Raw genomic sequence first — 15,067 nt, forward strand, 5'->3', positions numbered from 1 at the left:
AACCCATCCTAAACTGGTAGAAATCCTAGCAGGATGGTTATAGAGTCTAATTTTTAAAGCTTTATTTGTGTCCAGTGTGAGAACATTGTTTTGCTGAACCAAACAGAGTTGATTCTAATCTCCAGCAGCACTTTATGTTGGTTTTAGTAACTTTAAGCAGATCCAGTTGGCAAATCTGTATGAAAAATATTGATTCGTTAAAAAGTGTCCTCTCTTAAGAACCTTGATAGTAGAAATATGCATATTTTGTGCATACGAAAGTGTCCTGTAGAGTTATGCCAGCTTTCAACAGCAAACCAAGACAAATCATAACATGTCCCAAAATGTACTGAAGATTGTGCAACATCCTGCTGCGCACACACTGAAATGACTGGATCAGCCCTGCAGCGTACAGTCACTATACTCCCATCAAAGGTAAATTCTTTAGAACTCATGACGCAATGAGTGGAAGATCTTGTTTATTCATATTGTGCAAACTGATGCACCAAATCTGGTCTCCATAGATTTACAGGTGAGGAGGCTGAGGAATACAAGGTAAGAAAAATGTCATTATTCTGTGTCAATCTGAAGAGATATGGCTCTTTATAGAGTCTTATTTATTTATGGCCGTTCAGGCCTGAACTGGTCTACACAAATTGATGATCGGTCTTTAAAGGGTTTTACTGAAAATTTTTAGCAATCAGCAGCAGCGATCTGCTGGATTTGTTTGTCACAGACACTAGACTGATGTAAAACACACAAGTGCACGGATCACATTCCTCCACACACTGACACTGATAATAACAATAGTACTGCAGTGGTCAATATTTGAAGTGGATCAAAACAATTTGTTCAAAAATTGTTCAAAATTCACCTCAGTTTTTTTCAACTTTCATTTATATAAAAATAGAAAAAAAACTCCTGCATAGACTGATGATGTGCTTCTTTCTATTCTCACACTTACTGTAGAATCAGTATCAAATCAGTATCAGCACAATCAGTATAAAATAGTGCTAAAAATAGTAATAAAAACCTTCATTACAGATTGCACAGCTATGTTTCTGTCTTATAGTTGATGCTTGATCTAAACCCCTCAAACCACTGCACTCATCCTGTGGAGTTTTCTCCAAATGGGTTTTCAATTTTATTTGAAAACAGCTGCTAGTGAGTTTAATCTGTAACATTTCTCAGTTGTACTGTATTGTATTATTAGTTAAATAATTGGATGATTAACTAAATTACATAGGTGAGACATTTTCTTGTTTTTAAATGAAACGAAAGCATTGAGGTAAATACATGAAAAAAGCTCACTAAAGATAACTGGACCCATAGATAAGTTCCTCTGAACAGCTTCATTATGGCTCGGGAGAAATGTCTTTAACATTAAAATGTCTCCTTTTCTCTATTTTTTACAGGACGTGGGCTCAAATAAAGTATGTTTAGTATGTTCATTGTGCAACTTTGGCTTCTTTACCTACATCTGTGTACACTTGACATTTGAGAAATACATGTGCAGTTTACAACACAGTGTGAAAAGAAACCGGACAGGCTAGTTTATAAAAGGAGTCTTTAAACTGAGCAATTTCACAGGTATCAAGTTTACAGATTAGACAGCTTCTTATCTCAAGGAGTTTTTCTTTTCCAACTCAGTGTTTTGGACTTTCAGCAGCTTTCTACTCCCAGGGAATCAATCATTAACCTTGGGCTGATTCTATAAGGCCAGGACATAAATAGGAATCATTTTCCTCCTTCTTTCTTCTTCTCTGGTAGAGACATGGGGAAAGGTTTCTTCATCAACAAAACGGTGGCAATAATCTGTGGTGTTGCTGCCATCGGGGCCGTGGCCACCATCATTGCCCTCTTTGCGGTTTACACTCAGGAGAAGTCCCCGGCACCATGGCAGAGCTACAGACTTCCAGACTCTCTCTCTCCTGTGTCTTACAATGTGACCTTGCGGCCCCATCTGGAGCCCAATGCAGACAAACTGTACATCTTCAATGGGCACTCCTCAGTGGTGTTCACATGTGTGAAGGAGACTGACCTCATCCTCATCCACTCCAACGAGCTGAATCTCACCCTGTTTGATGGATTCCATGCCAAGCTGAAGGGCCTGAATGGAGCCACTGCACCCAGCTTGAAAAAGACCTGGCTGGAGGTTCCAACTCAGTACCTGGTGGTCCAGCTCAGCAGCCTGCTGCAGGCCGGCAGCATGTACGAGCTCTTCACGGAGTTTGTTGGAGAGCTGACAGATAACCTGGGAGGATTCTATCGGAGTGAATACATAGAAGATGGGGAGAAAAGGTATATTTTTAACCCTCTATTCATTATTATTTATTATGATAACATACGAAATAGAACTCACATCAACCAGAACCTCATGTTAACTTTGGAGCGGGACATCTAAAGTCTCAGTGTGTGGGATTCTAATTATGTGTTGTCTTACTGTGGTGACATCTGCTGGTTGTCTAAGGAATGACACTGTGGGTATGCCTGCTGGGAGTGTAAACTTCTTTTCTGGACACCACATGTGTCCAGAGTGAGTGACAGGTAGTTTATTTCAAAACAACTCCTGGAAGACACTGAAGTGAGTAAGATTAAGGGGTTCTTTCACACCTTCACATGGACCCAATTATTGAATTTTCCACTCTGCATTTTTTTCAGAGTTGTAGCCACAACCCAAATGCAGCCAACAGATGCCAGGAAAGCCTTCCCCTGCTTTGATGAGCCGGCTATGAAAGCTGTCTTCCACATGACTCTCATTCACCCCCAGGACACTGTGGCTCTGTCTAATGCAATGAACTTTGGCAAGTTATTGTTCTATTGTTGTCTTTAGTTGACACACAGTGTCACAGTCTTTATTTATGATTTTTTATAGGTACCTATAGGTATAGGTATAGGAATAGGTAACACTGCGGAACTACTTTTGATGCATATATGTAATAAAACTTGTATCATTTATGACAACTGGGAACATAACATATTACTTTGTGTTGTCCTCGTCCATGCAGAGCCCATCAACATCACTATTGAAGGCCAGAAGTTACTCCAGACCAGCTTTGAGCCCACAGAGATCATGTCAACCTACTTGCTGGCTTTTGTTGTATGTGATTTTACATACATTGGGACAAAACCGGGCGCAGAAGTCTTGGTAAGTATTATAAAAGCATACAGTCAGAATCTGATATCATCAAGCAGTTTTATTTTTGTTTCTGAATTAGACTCTCTGACCTCCACTGTCAAAGTGAACAGCCTAACAATTTTCTGTTACTGTAATATTATATTATATAAGAAACACACTGAAGTTAAAATGGTCTTTACAGTTCTGCTCTACTATAATAGGTCCAAACAGAAAGGTTTGACAGTTTGACTTCTCTTTCCTGAATCATTAATGTTGTTGCTGCACTCGCAGTTTGATATGTGAAGTCATGCATACTTTTATATGCCTTTGCAGATTGATTAAATACATAAACAGATTATGACATCTTCAACAACGCTGCCCTCTGCTGGACCTCAAGCTCAGCTCTCGTTAATCACAGTTTTTTATGTTGTAGATCAGGATCTGGGCTCGTAAGAAGGCCTTAGAGGAAGGCCAAGGAAACTATGCGTTAGAAAAGACTGGACCTATACTGGCGTTCTTTGAAAACTATTACAATTCCTCTTATCCCCTGAAAAAATCAGGTACACACAGCAGACTCAACACAAGCTTACAATGCTTATATTTTTGCTCTTAAGTTTGGATTCCAAACTGACCTTTGCTGACGTCACTAGACCAGATCGCTCTACCTGACTTCAATGCTGGAGCCATGGAGAATTGGGGCCTGATCACCTACAGAGAGACCGCACTCTTATATAATCCTGGAGTGTCGTCTAATGGAGACAAGGAGTGGGTGGCAACAGTCATCTCACATGAACTGGCTCACATGGTAATTCAATGAAATGGTTCCTTCTTACCCAAAAGCAGCTCCCCCATGTAATTGTAATTACGCTGAGAATGAAATGCCTTTGTCCTGTCAGTGGTTTGGGAACTTGGTGACCATGAGGTGGTGGAATGACCTGTGGCTAAATGAAGGGTTTGCCACCTATGTCTCTTATCTTGGATCCAACAATGCAGAGCCAAAGTGGGGTATGGTGAGTGTCATTCTCTTCTGAGATTTTTACACAGCATGAGTTCAAGTTCTTACAAAACACTTTATTGGGACATGTGTGATCCTGATGTTCTTGTTTCTTGTGCCTGTTCGTGCCAGAGTGCCTGAGACCAAAAGTTCTCTTTGTAATTTCCAGAAAGATTTAATAGTTCTGAATGAGATCATTGGTGTGATGGCTGTGGACGCTTTGGCCTACTCCCACCCCCTCTCATCCAATGAGGAGGACATCCTGAAGCCAGAGCACATCAGTGAGCTGTTTGACTCCATCACATACAGCAAGGTGCGGCACAATGGACAACAGAGCACAGGCCAACTCGTAGTAAAGTCAAAACAAAAATGAGTGCACCGGTCTTGTGAAACTCGTCAGAGCACATCACACTCTCTTTGGAAAAATACAGAATGAATTTACAACTTAATCACAGCTCCATATTAAAAGATGCAGTAATATATTATATATTAACTCATATGTCTCACTACAGGGAGCCGCAGTCCTCAGGATGTTGTCAGAGTTTATCACTGAGACCGTCTTTTCCAAAGGACTCCATGTGAGTACTGATTCAGCTGATGGGCATCTAATTGTGGATGTCTAGCAATCTGCACAATTCTTTAAATTTATCTGCATATATCTGCATATTACTTATTTCTTTTACAATAAAAGTTTAACAAATGATTATGTGTGTTGACAGACATACTTAGAGGAGTTCAAGTACAGCAACACAGTCTACAAAGATCTGTGGAGGCACCTGCAGATGGTAAGATCTGATAGTAGCATCAGCATGGCTACAACTTGGTCTACTGACACTACAGCTACTGCAGTAGCTATGTCTACAGTTACCTTATTATTGGTCAGCATTCATAAAAGATTTGTCCGATTAAGACACCCCATTCAGATTCATCATTGAAAAATATCGAGGAAATACGTTACAGTAAAGAGTCACACTATTGTAAAGAACTATTTTTTTTTTCAAGGCAGTGGATAAGGCTGGCATCTCGCTGCCTGAATCTGTGGAGGTCATCATGAACCGCTGGATCCTCCAGATGGGATTTCCATTGGTCACCATCAACACCCAGACAGGAACCATCACTCAGAAACACTTCCTGCTGGATCCAAACTCTGTGGTGGACAGACCTTCAGAGTTCATGTGTGAACCCATTTTTAATGTCTGAATATATGTGGTTATCTCATGCTAAACTCTGTATAATGTGTTTATGCATCCATGTGTCCTGCTGGTTGGATCAGGTATGAGTGGATCGTCCCTATTACGTGGATAAAAACAGGCGGGCCTGAACAACAGTACTGGCTTCTCACCAAAGAAGGTTAGATTTATTAGTGACTACAAACAAGGACACAACGTAAAAATATTGAATAACCTTTAATGTCCATCCGTACAGCTACAAACAGCAACATGTCTCTTGGTGCTGATGAGTGGTTGTTGGCCAACATAAATATGAGAGGCTTCTACAGAGTCAACTACGACTCTGAAAACTGGGAGCGTCTCCTTGCCAAGCTGAGCTCTAAGCACAAGGTACAGCACCTGAACACGTGAGCAGTTCTTCCCAGTGAGTAGCCGTATGCCTCCAACATGGTTTCTTAATACACTTCTCAGGATATTCCAGTGATCAACCGGGCTCAGATTATTGATGATGCTTTCAACCTTGCAAGGTAAGAGTATGCTTTTACAAATTATGTTGCTAAATCCTGATACAGACAGCTGATCAGTTGTGTGTATCATCTTTAGGGCAAAGGTGGTGAGCACAACTCTGGCTCTGAGGACCACCAAGTTCCTCAATAAAGAAAAGGAGTACATGCCCTGGAAGACAGCTAGTCGCAACTTGGACTACTTCTTCCTCATGTTTGACCGGAGTGAGGTGTACGGACCCATGCAGGTTTGTAACCGATGGCAACTATTTTAAATACATTCATTCAGAGGCTGGAAAATGAGCTGGGATAATGACGCATAGGTAGGTCATGGAGACAAAGCACACTAACAAAATGTTTCATCTTTACCCCACAGGCTTACATTAAAAAGCAGGTCACCCCTCTGTTTCAATACTTCAAAAACATCACTCTCAACTGGACAAAAATCCCTGAAAACCACATGGACCAGTAAGGACCCCAGCACATGCTTTAACCCACTCGTTTCACTCACATAAAATGAAATTAAAACATCAAATCATCAGCCTCCCCTACAACAGCTTGACAGCCTCACAAATATGAAGCCTGATTATTGCAATTGCCCCCTAGTGGCTTGCTGCTGTATGAGTCTATCAACACTGGCAAAGGCTACAAAATGACATAAATTTGGGATGAAATGAATACATTCATATATCAAATAATAACATATTACAAAATTAATTTTAGTTTATTTTACAAGAGCATCTGGCCCTCATAGTGTCTGCTGAGAAAATTCTGGCCCTTGGACAAATGCAGTTGATGACCACTGCTGTAAGTCATGTCCCTGAAGATTAATACAATGTCAGTTAGATTTCACTTATTACTCCCATGAGTGTGATTTGCCCCCTTTCTTGTAAAAACCTTATCTTAATGAAATATATGTTGTATCTTTTACTCTGTATTTACTTTCTTGCAAACCTTGCCATATCTACATGTCTCCTTAAAGCCCACATTTTCAGTATTTAGCTCATTTTCAGTGAGTTTCCACTCAAACCATTTACTCTATTATCCCCTGTCTTTAGAGGATAAATCCCACAGATTTTGCTGAGCTCTTGGCTTTTCTGACTGTTTTTCATCTCATGATAAAACAATAAAATTAGGTCAGTGGTGCTCAGATTAAGATGACTAATGAGTGCCTGATTTTTCCTTTAGCTTTAGGGGAAAATAGCAGCCATGACATTTGGCACATACATTCATTTAGATGAACTGAAATAACATGGGTAATCTTCTGAATTTCCATCTGATGACTTTCCTATTACTGTGGTACTGTGTTGTTTATAATAAGTCTGCATGTATTGCTTCAGGCACGGGAGGCCCACAGGGCTGCTAGCATGGCTGACGTGCCTACTGCCAATGCACTGCTTTGCTAGTGTCAGCAGTCTCCTTACCCTTGTATCTGTCGTGTCCAGGTATAACCAGGTGAATGCAATCTCCTTGGCCTGCAGTACAGGAGTGAAAGAATGTGTGGCTCTGACTACTGGCTGGTTCAAAGACTGGATGGCAAATCCTAGTAAAAACAAGTAAAACATTTTAAAATGCTCTCGTATTATACGCATGCATTTCTGTTGCTCTTAACCTTCCTGATTCTGCTCCTTGTCAAACCTTCCAGCATTAGTGCCAATTTGAAGTCCACGGTGTACTGCAGTGCGATCGCAGCAGGGGGAGTAGCAGAGTGGGAATTTGCATGGGGCATGTACAAGAACGCTACCCTGGCCTCTGAAGCTGATAAATTAATGTACGCTCTGTCCTGCACCAAAGAGCCGTGGCTGCTGAACAGGTCAGTAACACCAACGTCATTACAGTGATGAGCTGTAAAGCCTATCCTGGGATGATGAAGGCAGGTTCTCACTGTGAGTGTGTTTCAGGTATCTGCAGTATTGCCTGGACCCTGAGAAGATCCGTAAGCAGGATGCCACACATACCATTGTTTACATCGCTAGCAACCCAATTGGTCAGCCTCTGGCCTGGGACTTTGTTAGATCCAACTGGGGCCTCTTATTCAATGAGTGAGTTTTCTCTTTAGTTACGTGTCAGCTAGTTTGTACTGTGTAGCTTGTAGAAGAGCACAGTGCCTTCATATGTTTGCTTTTCCTTTAGATATGGTGGTGGATCATTCTCCTTCGGAAGGCTAATTGACGGAGTGACGAAACGTTTCTCCACTGAGTTCGAGTACAAGCAGGTACAGATTGTTTTACAACTCTCCTTGATAATGTGTGATAAAATGATTGATGATGATTGATGCTGTTTGTTTGTATCCTGACCCACTCTCACCCTCTTCCTCTCTACTGCAGCTGCTCCAGTTCAAGCAAGACATCGCAGGCCAGCTGGGCTCAGCTGCCATGTCTCTTGAGCAGGTGCTGGAGAGGACCAGAGCCAACATGAACTGGGTGGCTGAGAACCAGAACAAGGTGTTAGAGTGGTTCACCACTGAAACCTCTTCTCTGGTTTAGAAATCCATCAACAGACTCCCTGGTACTCTTTGTTTTAAAACAGTAATTTATGCTTACTGAAAGCAAAGTTGTTAAGTTGTTATAATATGTAAGGACGCATTTTAATGTGAAGTTTTTTATGGATGAATATTTTTGATGTGAAGTTTGTTTATTGATAGGTTAAGATAAGATCACATTTACACAACACAAGTCTTAATCAAGAGCCAAAGTTTTTTTGTCCTTCAACCATCAGTCATGTTTACACAGGGTAGAAGAGGTGCCAATTGACTGGTCTTACTTCAGCTGCTGATTCTCTCAGTGGGGGTCTTTCCTTAAAGACTTTAGAGGGGATGCGCTCGCTGTTTAGCACCTCATTGTCCTGCTGACAGCTGCAGTGTTTGTGTTAGGAAGTACAGGCCAAGCACCAAGTCTGAACGAGTCAAATAAAAACTGCTATGACGCACTTAAACACACCAACGAGGGATATTATGATAAATAATTGTTTATTCTGTTCACAATATGAAACATTAATAAATACATAGTTTTATATAAAAAACTACACAAACAGACAGAATATATAAAATATCAAAAATGATGACGTGTTGTCCATAAATTATGTTAGGGTTCATTGTTGCAATGAAAATGGTTGAGTGGGACGTTGCCACGTCTCTCAGCACTGTCCAAAGAAGGGGACGTTCTGGGCTTGTTGCTGAAGCATCCAGTACTCCTCACTGTTGAAACCAGTGGAACTCTGCAAAAGAGAAAACAGATTTTGGTTAAGTACACATTCAACTGCAAGAAAAACAATGAAGCAAATCCATTTGGAATAGAAATGTTTTTATAGATTTATAACCATGGACAAAACATACCTGATTTGAGTGCAGCAGAGAGGACAGCTGGGCTGTGCTCATGTTGTCACAGATAGACTCCTGTGGACTGTAGCTGGTTGTTGGCTCACACAGGAACTGGCTGAGGGTTGGATTCTGCTTCATGAAGCCTGAGGTTCTCCTCTGTTCCAGCACCTCTTCACTGAGGCCCAGCTGGGCCGACAGGTAGGAGATGTAGCGGATGGTGAGGCGCAGTGTCTCGATCTTGGTCAGGGTCTGTCCAGCTGGAGCCACTGAGGGTGGGAGGTATCCCCTGAGGTGATGCATGGCTTTGGTCAGATCCCTCATCCTCAGCTTCTCCCTCTCGCTGGCAGTCTGGCGCTTCTTACCCGGGTACTTGGATCTGGACTTCTTTGTAGCAGATGAGGTTGTGGAGGAGGAACTGGGGCAGACTGGTGTCTGCATCTGGTGGGTGGGATGAGGTGCTGCAGGGCTGCTGAAGATGAAACAGTCCAAGGCATCTTTTTCATTTCCCACTGTCTGGAGGGCGGTGGGGGAGAAGCAGAAGGAGTCCACAGAGGAGGTAGGAGACAGGCTGCTGCTGGCGCTGAAGTAACCAGGGTCCGAAGCTGGATCATAGGCCAGAGATTTGTCTACCAGAGACTCGCAGTCAAACAGAAAAGAGTTGTCCTGGAGCTGGAGAGGAGAACAGTAGGACATCTCCATGGCTGCTGTTGTAGTAGTTGTTGTCTGTAGTTAGTGCTGCGGCTGAAGGCTCTTCCTGAGCTGTCAGTGTGTTGCTGGTAAGGCAGGCAGAGGATAGTGAGGAAGCACAGGCAGGCTGCTCCATATATGTGGTGGGAGGTGTGAGGTTGCACCTCTGACAGCCACCTCTGGTCTTGAGAAGCTCTGGGAGCAGGGATGACACCTAGGCCAGGGGGTCCCATGGGAAAGAGGCATGCTCCAGGACAAGGTGTGACCTGGCATCTCACACAGGCATCGTAAAATATCCAGATTCACACTACATGCTCATGCTGCCTGGGAACATGCCCCTGCCATGACAGGATGGTACATGGATCACAGGTCTGGTTTCTGAACCTGAATTTTATTATTTGAAAACCAATATGTCATTGGATGCAGTCAGTAGCAGCTAAATTATGTGGCACTGGAATGACACACACAGTTTGTTTTTAATTCATGATGGAATGATGGAAGCCCTGACACACAGGCTGTTGAACACTTTACAGAGCAGCTTATTGATTGTGTCCTGAAACTGGATTCCCTGCAAGGTCAGAAGAAGTGTGCCAGAGCAGCTGCTAGAAGTGTGAGGAGTTTGCACCTCGAGCTGTTTGGACAGCAGTAAGCCTCACTGGTCTGGGAACCTGGAAGGAGAACATGCACAGCACACAATAACCACTGTAAGCACATCAACAGCTATACTTTAGAACACAGATAAATTCATCATTTATAAACATTATGCTATATTTAAATAGTTTAATGACAAAACACCATGTTTTTTTTCATTACTACATATTTTCCTTGATATCCATTGATGTCAGTCCTAGTGTGGATCTGAGTCCTGAGCAGTGTTCCCACAACCCACCGCGTCACATTTGTCTCCTGGAGGTGAAACTTATGAACAGGACGTGTGAACCAGTCTCACACGGTTTTCAACCCACCACACTTATGCAAAACAGAACAAAACAAAACAAAAAAACAAGCATCTAAATCAAGAAAAAACATCCAAATCAAGGACAAACTATTTACTACTTATTACATCTCACTGATTGTGAAAATGATTTAATATTTTTTTAAACTGGTTTCAGGTGACACTAAGCCTGATAGCTGACCAAAGACTAGTTTCCTCAGTGGCTTTTAGGCCTTATATGCCAGTGTATCATATAGGATTAAGATTAGGATTAAGATTTACTTCATTAATCCCCATGGGGAAATTAAGTTGTAGTAGCAGCATATCAAGGAACAATAAACACAAGCAAAAACTCTTATATACACATACACCACATGGCAGCAACAAAGAAAGAATATGTACATACACACATATAAAGCAGATCAAAGAGAAGATAAAAACACAGTTAACATTTGTATTATATACATTTGACTATGAACACAAATTTATATTATATTTAAATGTATATAATACAAACTGCTAAGCAGTTTAGCTTCTAATGGTACATTTTATATATATACACACATGGTTTTTAAAAATAATATGCTATAAGATAATATATAGATATAATTCTATATTTTTGATGAAATAATCGTAGGTTTTTGATATAACTGATTACTTTTCATCATCATATGTGTATATTGTCACTCATTTTGTTTTCCATTATAACCTATCACAGAGGCTGTCATCCTTCCTTCTTCCCTTTCAGGCTGATGATAGGAAGGATCTTCCTCCTCTTAATCCACATCGGCTCTGACGGTGTTTACTCACATTTAATGAGTGAATAATCAGCACAGCAGTGCTGACCCTTTCATCCCAGGCCCCTTTAGCCCAGAGAGTTTATTAGCTTTACTGTGATGAAAGACTTAAGTGACTATATTAGGCTTTGTGTTAGTCCTGGTGCTTGCATATCAAATAAACCACATGTATGTGGCAAGCTAAACACTCGGACCTAATTCTCCAGGCTGATATGCAGATCCACACGTCTCTATGAATATTAAAGTCCTCTCAGCTGGCTTCAGCAGGTAATTAGGGCAGGAGGTGAGAGAAAGCAGGGGAAGAACAGGGAGGGGATTTAGTCTAGACTTAACGGTGCCAAGGACCTCTGTGTGTTTGCACTGCCACATTAACAGAGATACACTAAATAAACTAGATCACTGCTGCTAGGGCCTGACCTATTCATCTCTGCCATTTCAAAGGCAGGAAACCACAAGAGAAACATTAACTAACATATCTGGGTTTGTGACTTTAGGCATTCAACAGGATTTTACTTCCTCCTTATATAATAACATTTATTGTGGATGTGGGGAAAAAACACAAATTCTGCTAATTTATTCATTTATTTATTCATTCACCTTTTAGCTATTGTATTATCTATGATCGTTTCTTTATTTTTTTCTTTCTGTCTTTCTTTTTCTTTCTTTCTTTTGTTCTACAACAACCTTGGTGCCAATGGCAGTGGGGTTGTTTTAGAATATTTTAGAATGTCAGGCTTTATTTTGGCTTCCAGGTATTTCTAGGATTTTCTAGGAATTTAAAACAAATGATGCTTCTTATTTTATTCACAGAAACTTCAGACTATACTTTTGTTTGGGGGGAGGACTGATTTTGCTCCTGTTCCCTTTAATGGGAACCTATTAGTCCTAAATAAGCAGAAGAAATTAATCCACCAAGCAGAACTCTTTGTGATCTTTTGTACTCGACTTCATACTATCTTATACCAGATTTACAGATAAGAAAGCAGGAATTAGTGTGGGTGTGTTTCCCACACCAGCAGAGGGCGACCTCCATAAGGCCTCATACACTATATGGCACAACCCTGATCATGTGAGCAGGCCAATCTAGGAGGGATACTTCTGTAGTGAACTGAAACTGTTTGAAGATTTGAACCCACAACCTTTCTTACTACAACTATAAATGAGATGAACTGAAATGCATCATGGGAGAGAGGCAATGGATACTGACACAATGTGCGACATTTTAATAGTTTATTATAAATAGTGGCATAAAGAAATATAAAAATAGTTAGACATATTAATATTTACATTTTGTAAGACAAATAAATAGTAATATAATAGGATAGAATAGCATATATATTTCAAATAAATTAGTCGATTCACAGTGAGGCACTGAAAACAGTGAAGTAGTTTGTGTCTGTTGTTGGATGATGATTGTACAACGTCAGATGGTTTAACCCCAATACTCTCTTGGAACCAGTGGGATGCAGAAGTCTTTTCCACACATCTGTTAAAAACAACAACAGAAAATGTGTTATTATTGTGCACAAATGCTCAAGTGTGTGTTTTGCGAGACAGAGTAATAATGATGTTATTAAGAAAAAGTTCACAAACCTGACAGGATGGCTGTGATGATGGAGGTGACTGCATGGCATCCATACTCATGTCTCCCTGAGGAGTTTCACCATACTGTCTGCTGTACTGATCCAGTCCAAAACTACAGGTTCCAGAATGCAGCAGGGAACTCTGGCTGTAACACTGGGTTGGGTACAGGCTCTGGTTCAGGTTCTGGCTCTGCAACTGGCTCTCCTGTCTTCCCATGGAAGCATTCTGAAAGTAGCTGAGGATGTCAGGCGAGGAGGCTTCACTGGCCAAGGTGTCTCCTTGCTCCCTCCTCTGAAACAGCACCTCCTCGCTGAGGCCCAGCTGGGCCGACAGGTAGGAGATGTAGCGGATAGTTAAGCGGAGGGTCTCTATCTTTGTTAGAGTCTGTCCAACAGGGGCCACTGAAGGTGGAAGGTAGGACCTGAGATGATGCAAAGCCTTGGTCAGGTCCCTCATCCTTAGTTTCTCCTTCTCACTGGCACTTTCCCTCTGCTTGCTGCGGATCCGGGTGGTTCGGCCAGTCTTTCGGCCACGTCCAGACAGGGAGCAAGGCGAGGACTTCTGGGTATATCCTGTCTTAGCTGCCTTGGAAGTAGACTGTGGAAGCTGCTGGTAGGAAGGAGAGAGGCTCGAGTCCATGGAGTTGACAGGGGAGAGGGTTTCTGGTGAGGAGATGCTGGAGAGATCTGTGTCAGAACACCACTGGTACTGTAGACCGTAGTCAAGAAGAGAGACTGAGGAGGTATCCATGTTGTGTGGAGGATCTCAGGAGTCTGACTGGAGAGACTGGAAAGCTGTGAGTGCTGCTCAGCTCTGTTCCACTGTTTTATAAGTCCAGGCCAGGCCACAGAGGTGTGAAGTGACACCTCCGCAGATTCTCACAAACAATCACTGTCTAAAGCAGAGGCCACTGCCCCTGAACACACACACACACACACCATGACTGGGACCCTCCGTACCTCTCCCTCTATCCATGTCTCTGCCTCCTCTCTGAGTCTGGGAAAGTTCAGCTACAGAAGTGTGAATTTTGACTCCTGCTGAAAACAACAAACACTTTTTGCTTTCTGGGGTTTTGCCCCTGCAGCAGGTCAGATGCATTTTGCACATGTTTAAGAATGTTGTTGCTCTGATTTCTCTTCCATTCACTTTTTAGCACAAATACACAAAGGTCAGCAAACTGGATAATATAACAGGAGAGTGTGAACTAGACATACACTGCAAAAACAAAACAGTTTGTATGACACAGGAATAGGCTGCTGAGTCAGAACTTATACAAACATATGTGTACTGTGATTTAAAATTGATGTGTGTCCATTATATAGTCTATAATGTGATATATTATATGGCTCAAGCACAGAATATGTACAAACATAATATGTGTATATGCTGGGCAACTAAAAATTCTACCACTGCACTATGTAATGTTATTTTCAATGGCAATGACTGATCAGTGAAGCCAATACAAACTAAGTTTTCTAGTTTCTTTGCACTTGAACTCATCATACAAGATGAATGGTTAACACTGACAGTCTCCTATCTTTAATTGCGCCTTGCCATTAAAATGCCATTCTTCCTTCAGTGAGACAAAGTAAAGACAGTTACACAGAGATACAGTGTGCATTTAACATTTAGCAGACAGCTCTACATCTCCATCCGTGAACACTGTCCTCATGTTCCCTCTGCTCCCACAAGCAGTCAGCTTTTCTTTCATTGCAGCCTCTGTTTATGTCGGCTGAACGCCTACACCACTCCTCAGAAGTCAGCTGAGGACAGGGTACATTTCTTGGTTGTATTCTTGTGCGCTGCCTGGTTATGGCGCTTCAGACTTGTGACAGCGATACATACTGTAAATGTAACTTGCTGCTTCAATGGAGTCAGGACACAAATGTTATTGCATCAGTGTCAAATGTTAGGAGCTTAGAGATGTGATACATTGTCCTTCTCTTCACCTCACACCAACCTTGAACCTGACATCAGTAGCTT

At 41.7% G+C, this 15,067-nt stretch overlaps 3 protein-coding genes across 4 annotated transcripts; 1 reads left to right on the top strand and 2 right to left on the bottom strand.

Annotated features, from left to right (window-relative positions):
* Nucleotides 1-339: 339 nt before the first annotated feature.
* On the top strand, nucleotides 340-8,707 carry LOC114433361 (aminopeptidase Ey-like). Of its 2 annotated transcripts, XM_028401881.1 has the most exons (22): nucleotides 340-414; nucleotides 504-534; nucleotides 1,750-2,280; nucleotides 2,641-2,783; nucleotides 2,988-3,127; nucleotides 3,531-3,657; nucleotides 3,748-3,902; nucleotides 3,994-4,107; nucleotides 4,261-4,404; nucleotides 4,604-4,669; nucleotides 4,811-4,876; nucleotides 5,094-5,266; nucleotides 5,365-5,441; nucleotides 5,517-5,650; nucleotides 5,732-5,787; nucleotides 5,864-6,011; nucleotides 6,140-6,231; nucleotides 7,209-7,319; nucleotides 7,409-7,576; nucleotides 7,665-7,805; nucleotides 7,897-7,978; nucleotides 8,091-8,707. In XM_028401881.1, exons 3-22 carry the CDS (start codon nucleotides 1,754-1,756, stop codon nucleotides 8,247-8,249), a joined length of 2,823 nt encoding a protein of 940 aa, XP_028257682.1. In that variant the 5' UTR covers nucleotides 340-414; nucleotides 504-534; nucleotides 1,750-1,753; the 3' UTR covers nucleotides 8,250-8,707. The 2 variants fall into 2 exon arrangements, with proteins under 2 accessions (XP_028257682.1, XP_028257683.1); XM_028401882.1 differs by lacking the exon at nucleotides 504-534 and having other exon boundaries at nucleotides 341-414.
* A 191-nt stretch (nucleotides 8,708-8,898) lies between these two features.
* Nucleotides 8,899-9,781, bottom strand: mespaa (mesoderm posterior aa). The gene is made up of 2 exons (XM_028402291.1): nucleotides 9,098-9,781; nucleotides 8,899-8,979 (listed from the first exon to the last, which is right to left on the bottom strand). Exons 1-2 carry the CDS (start codon nucleotides 9,779-9,781, stop codon nucleotides 8,899-8,901), a joined length of 765 nt encoding a protein of 254 aa, XP_028258092.1.
* A 3,151-nt stretch (nucleotides 9,782-12,932) lies between these two features.
* LOC114433650 (mesoderm posterior protein 1-like) lies at nucleotides 12,933-13,834 on the bottom strand. Its single transcript, XM_028402293.1, has 2 exons — nucleotides 13,094-13,834; nucleotides 12,933-12,986 (listed from the first exon to the last, which is right to left on the bottom strand). The coding sequence occupies exons 1-2, from the start codon at nucleotides 13,832-13,834 to the stop codon at nucleotides 12,933-12,935; spliced, it is 795 nt and encodes a 264-aa protein (XP_028258094.1).
* Nucleotides 13,835-15,067: the final 1,233 nt, after the last annotated feature.

Source organism: Parambassis ranga, chromosome 3, assembly GCF_900634625.1.
Source record: "Parambassis ranga chromosome 3, fParRan2.1, whole genome shotgun sequence".
In the NCBI taxonomy this organism is placed as follows: domain Eukaryota; kingdom Metazoa; phylum Chordata; class Actinopteri; family Ambassidae; genus Parambassis; species Parambassis ranga.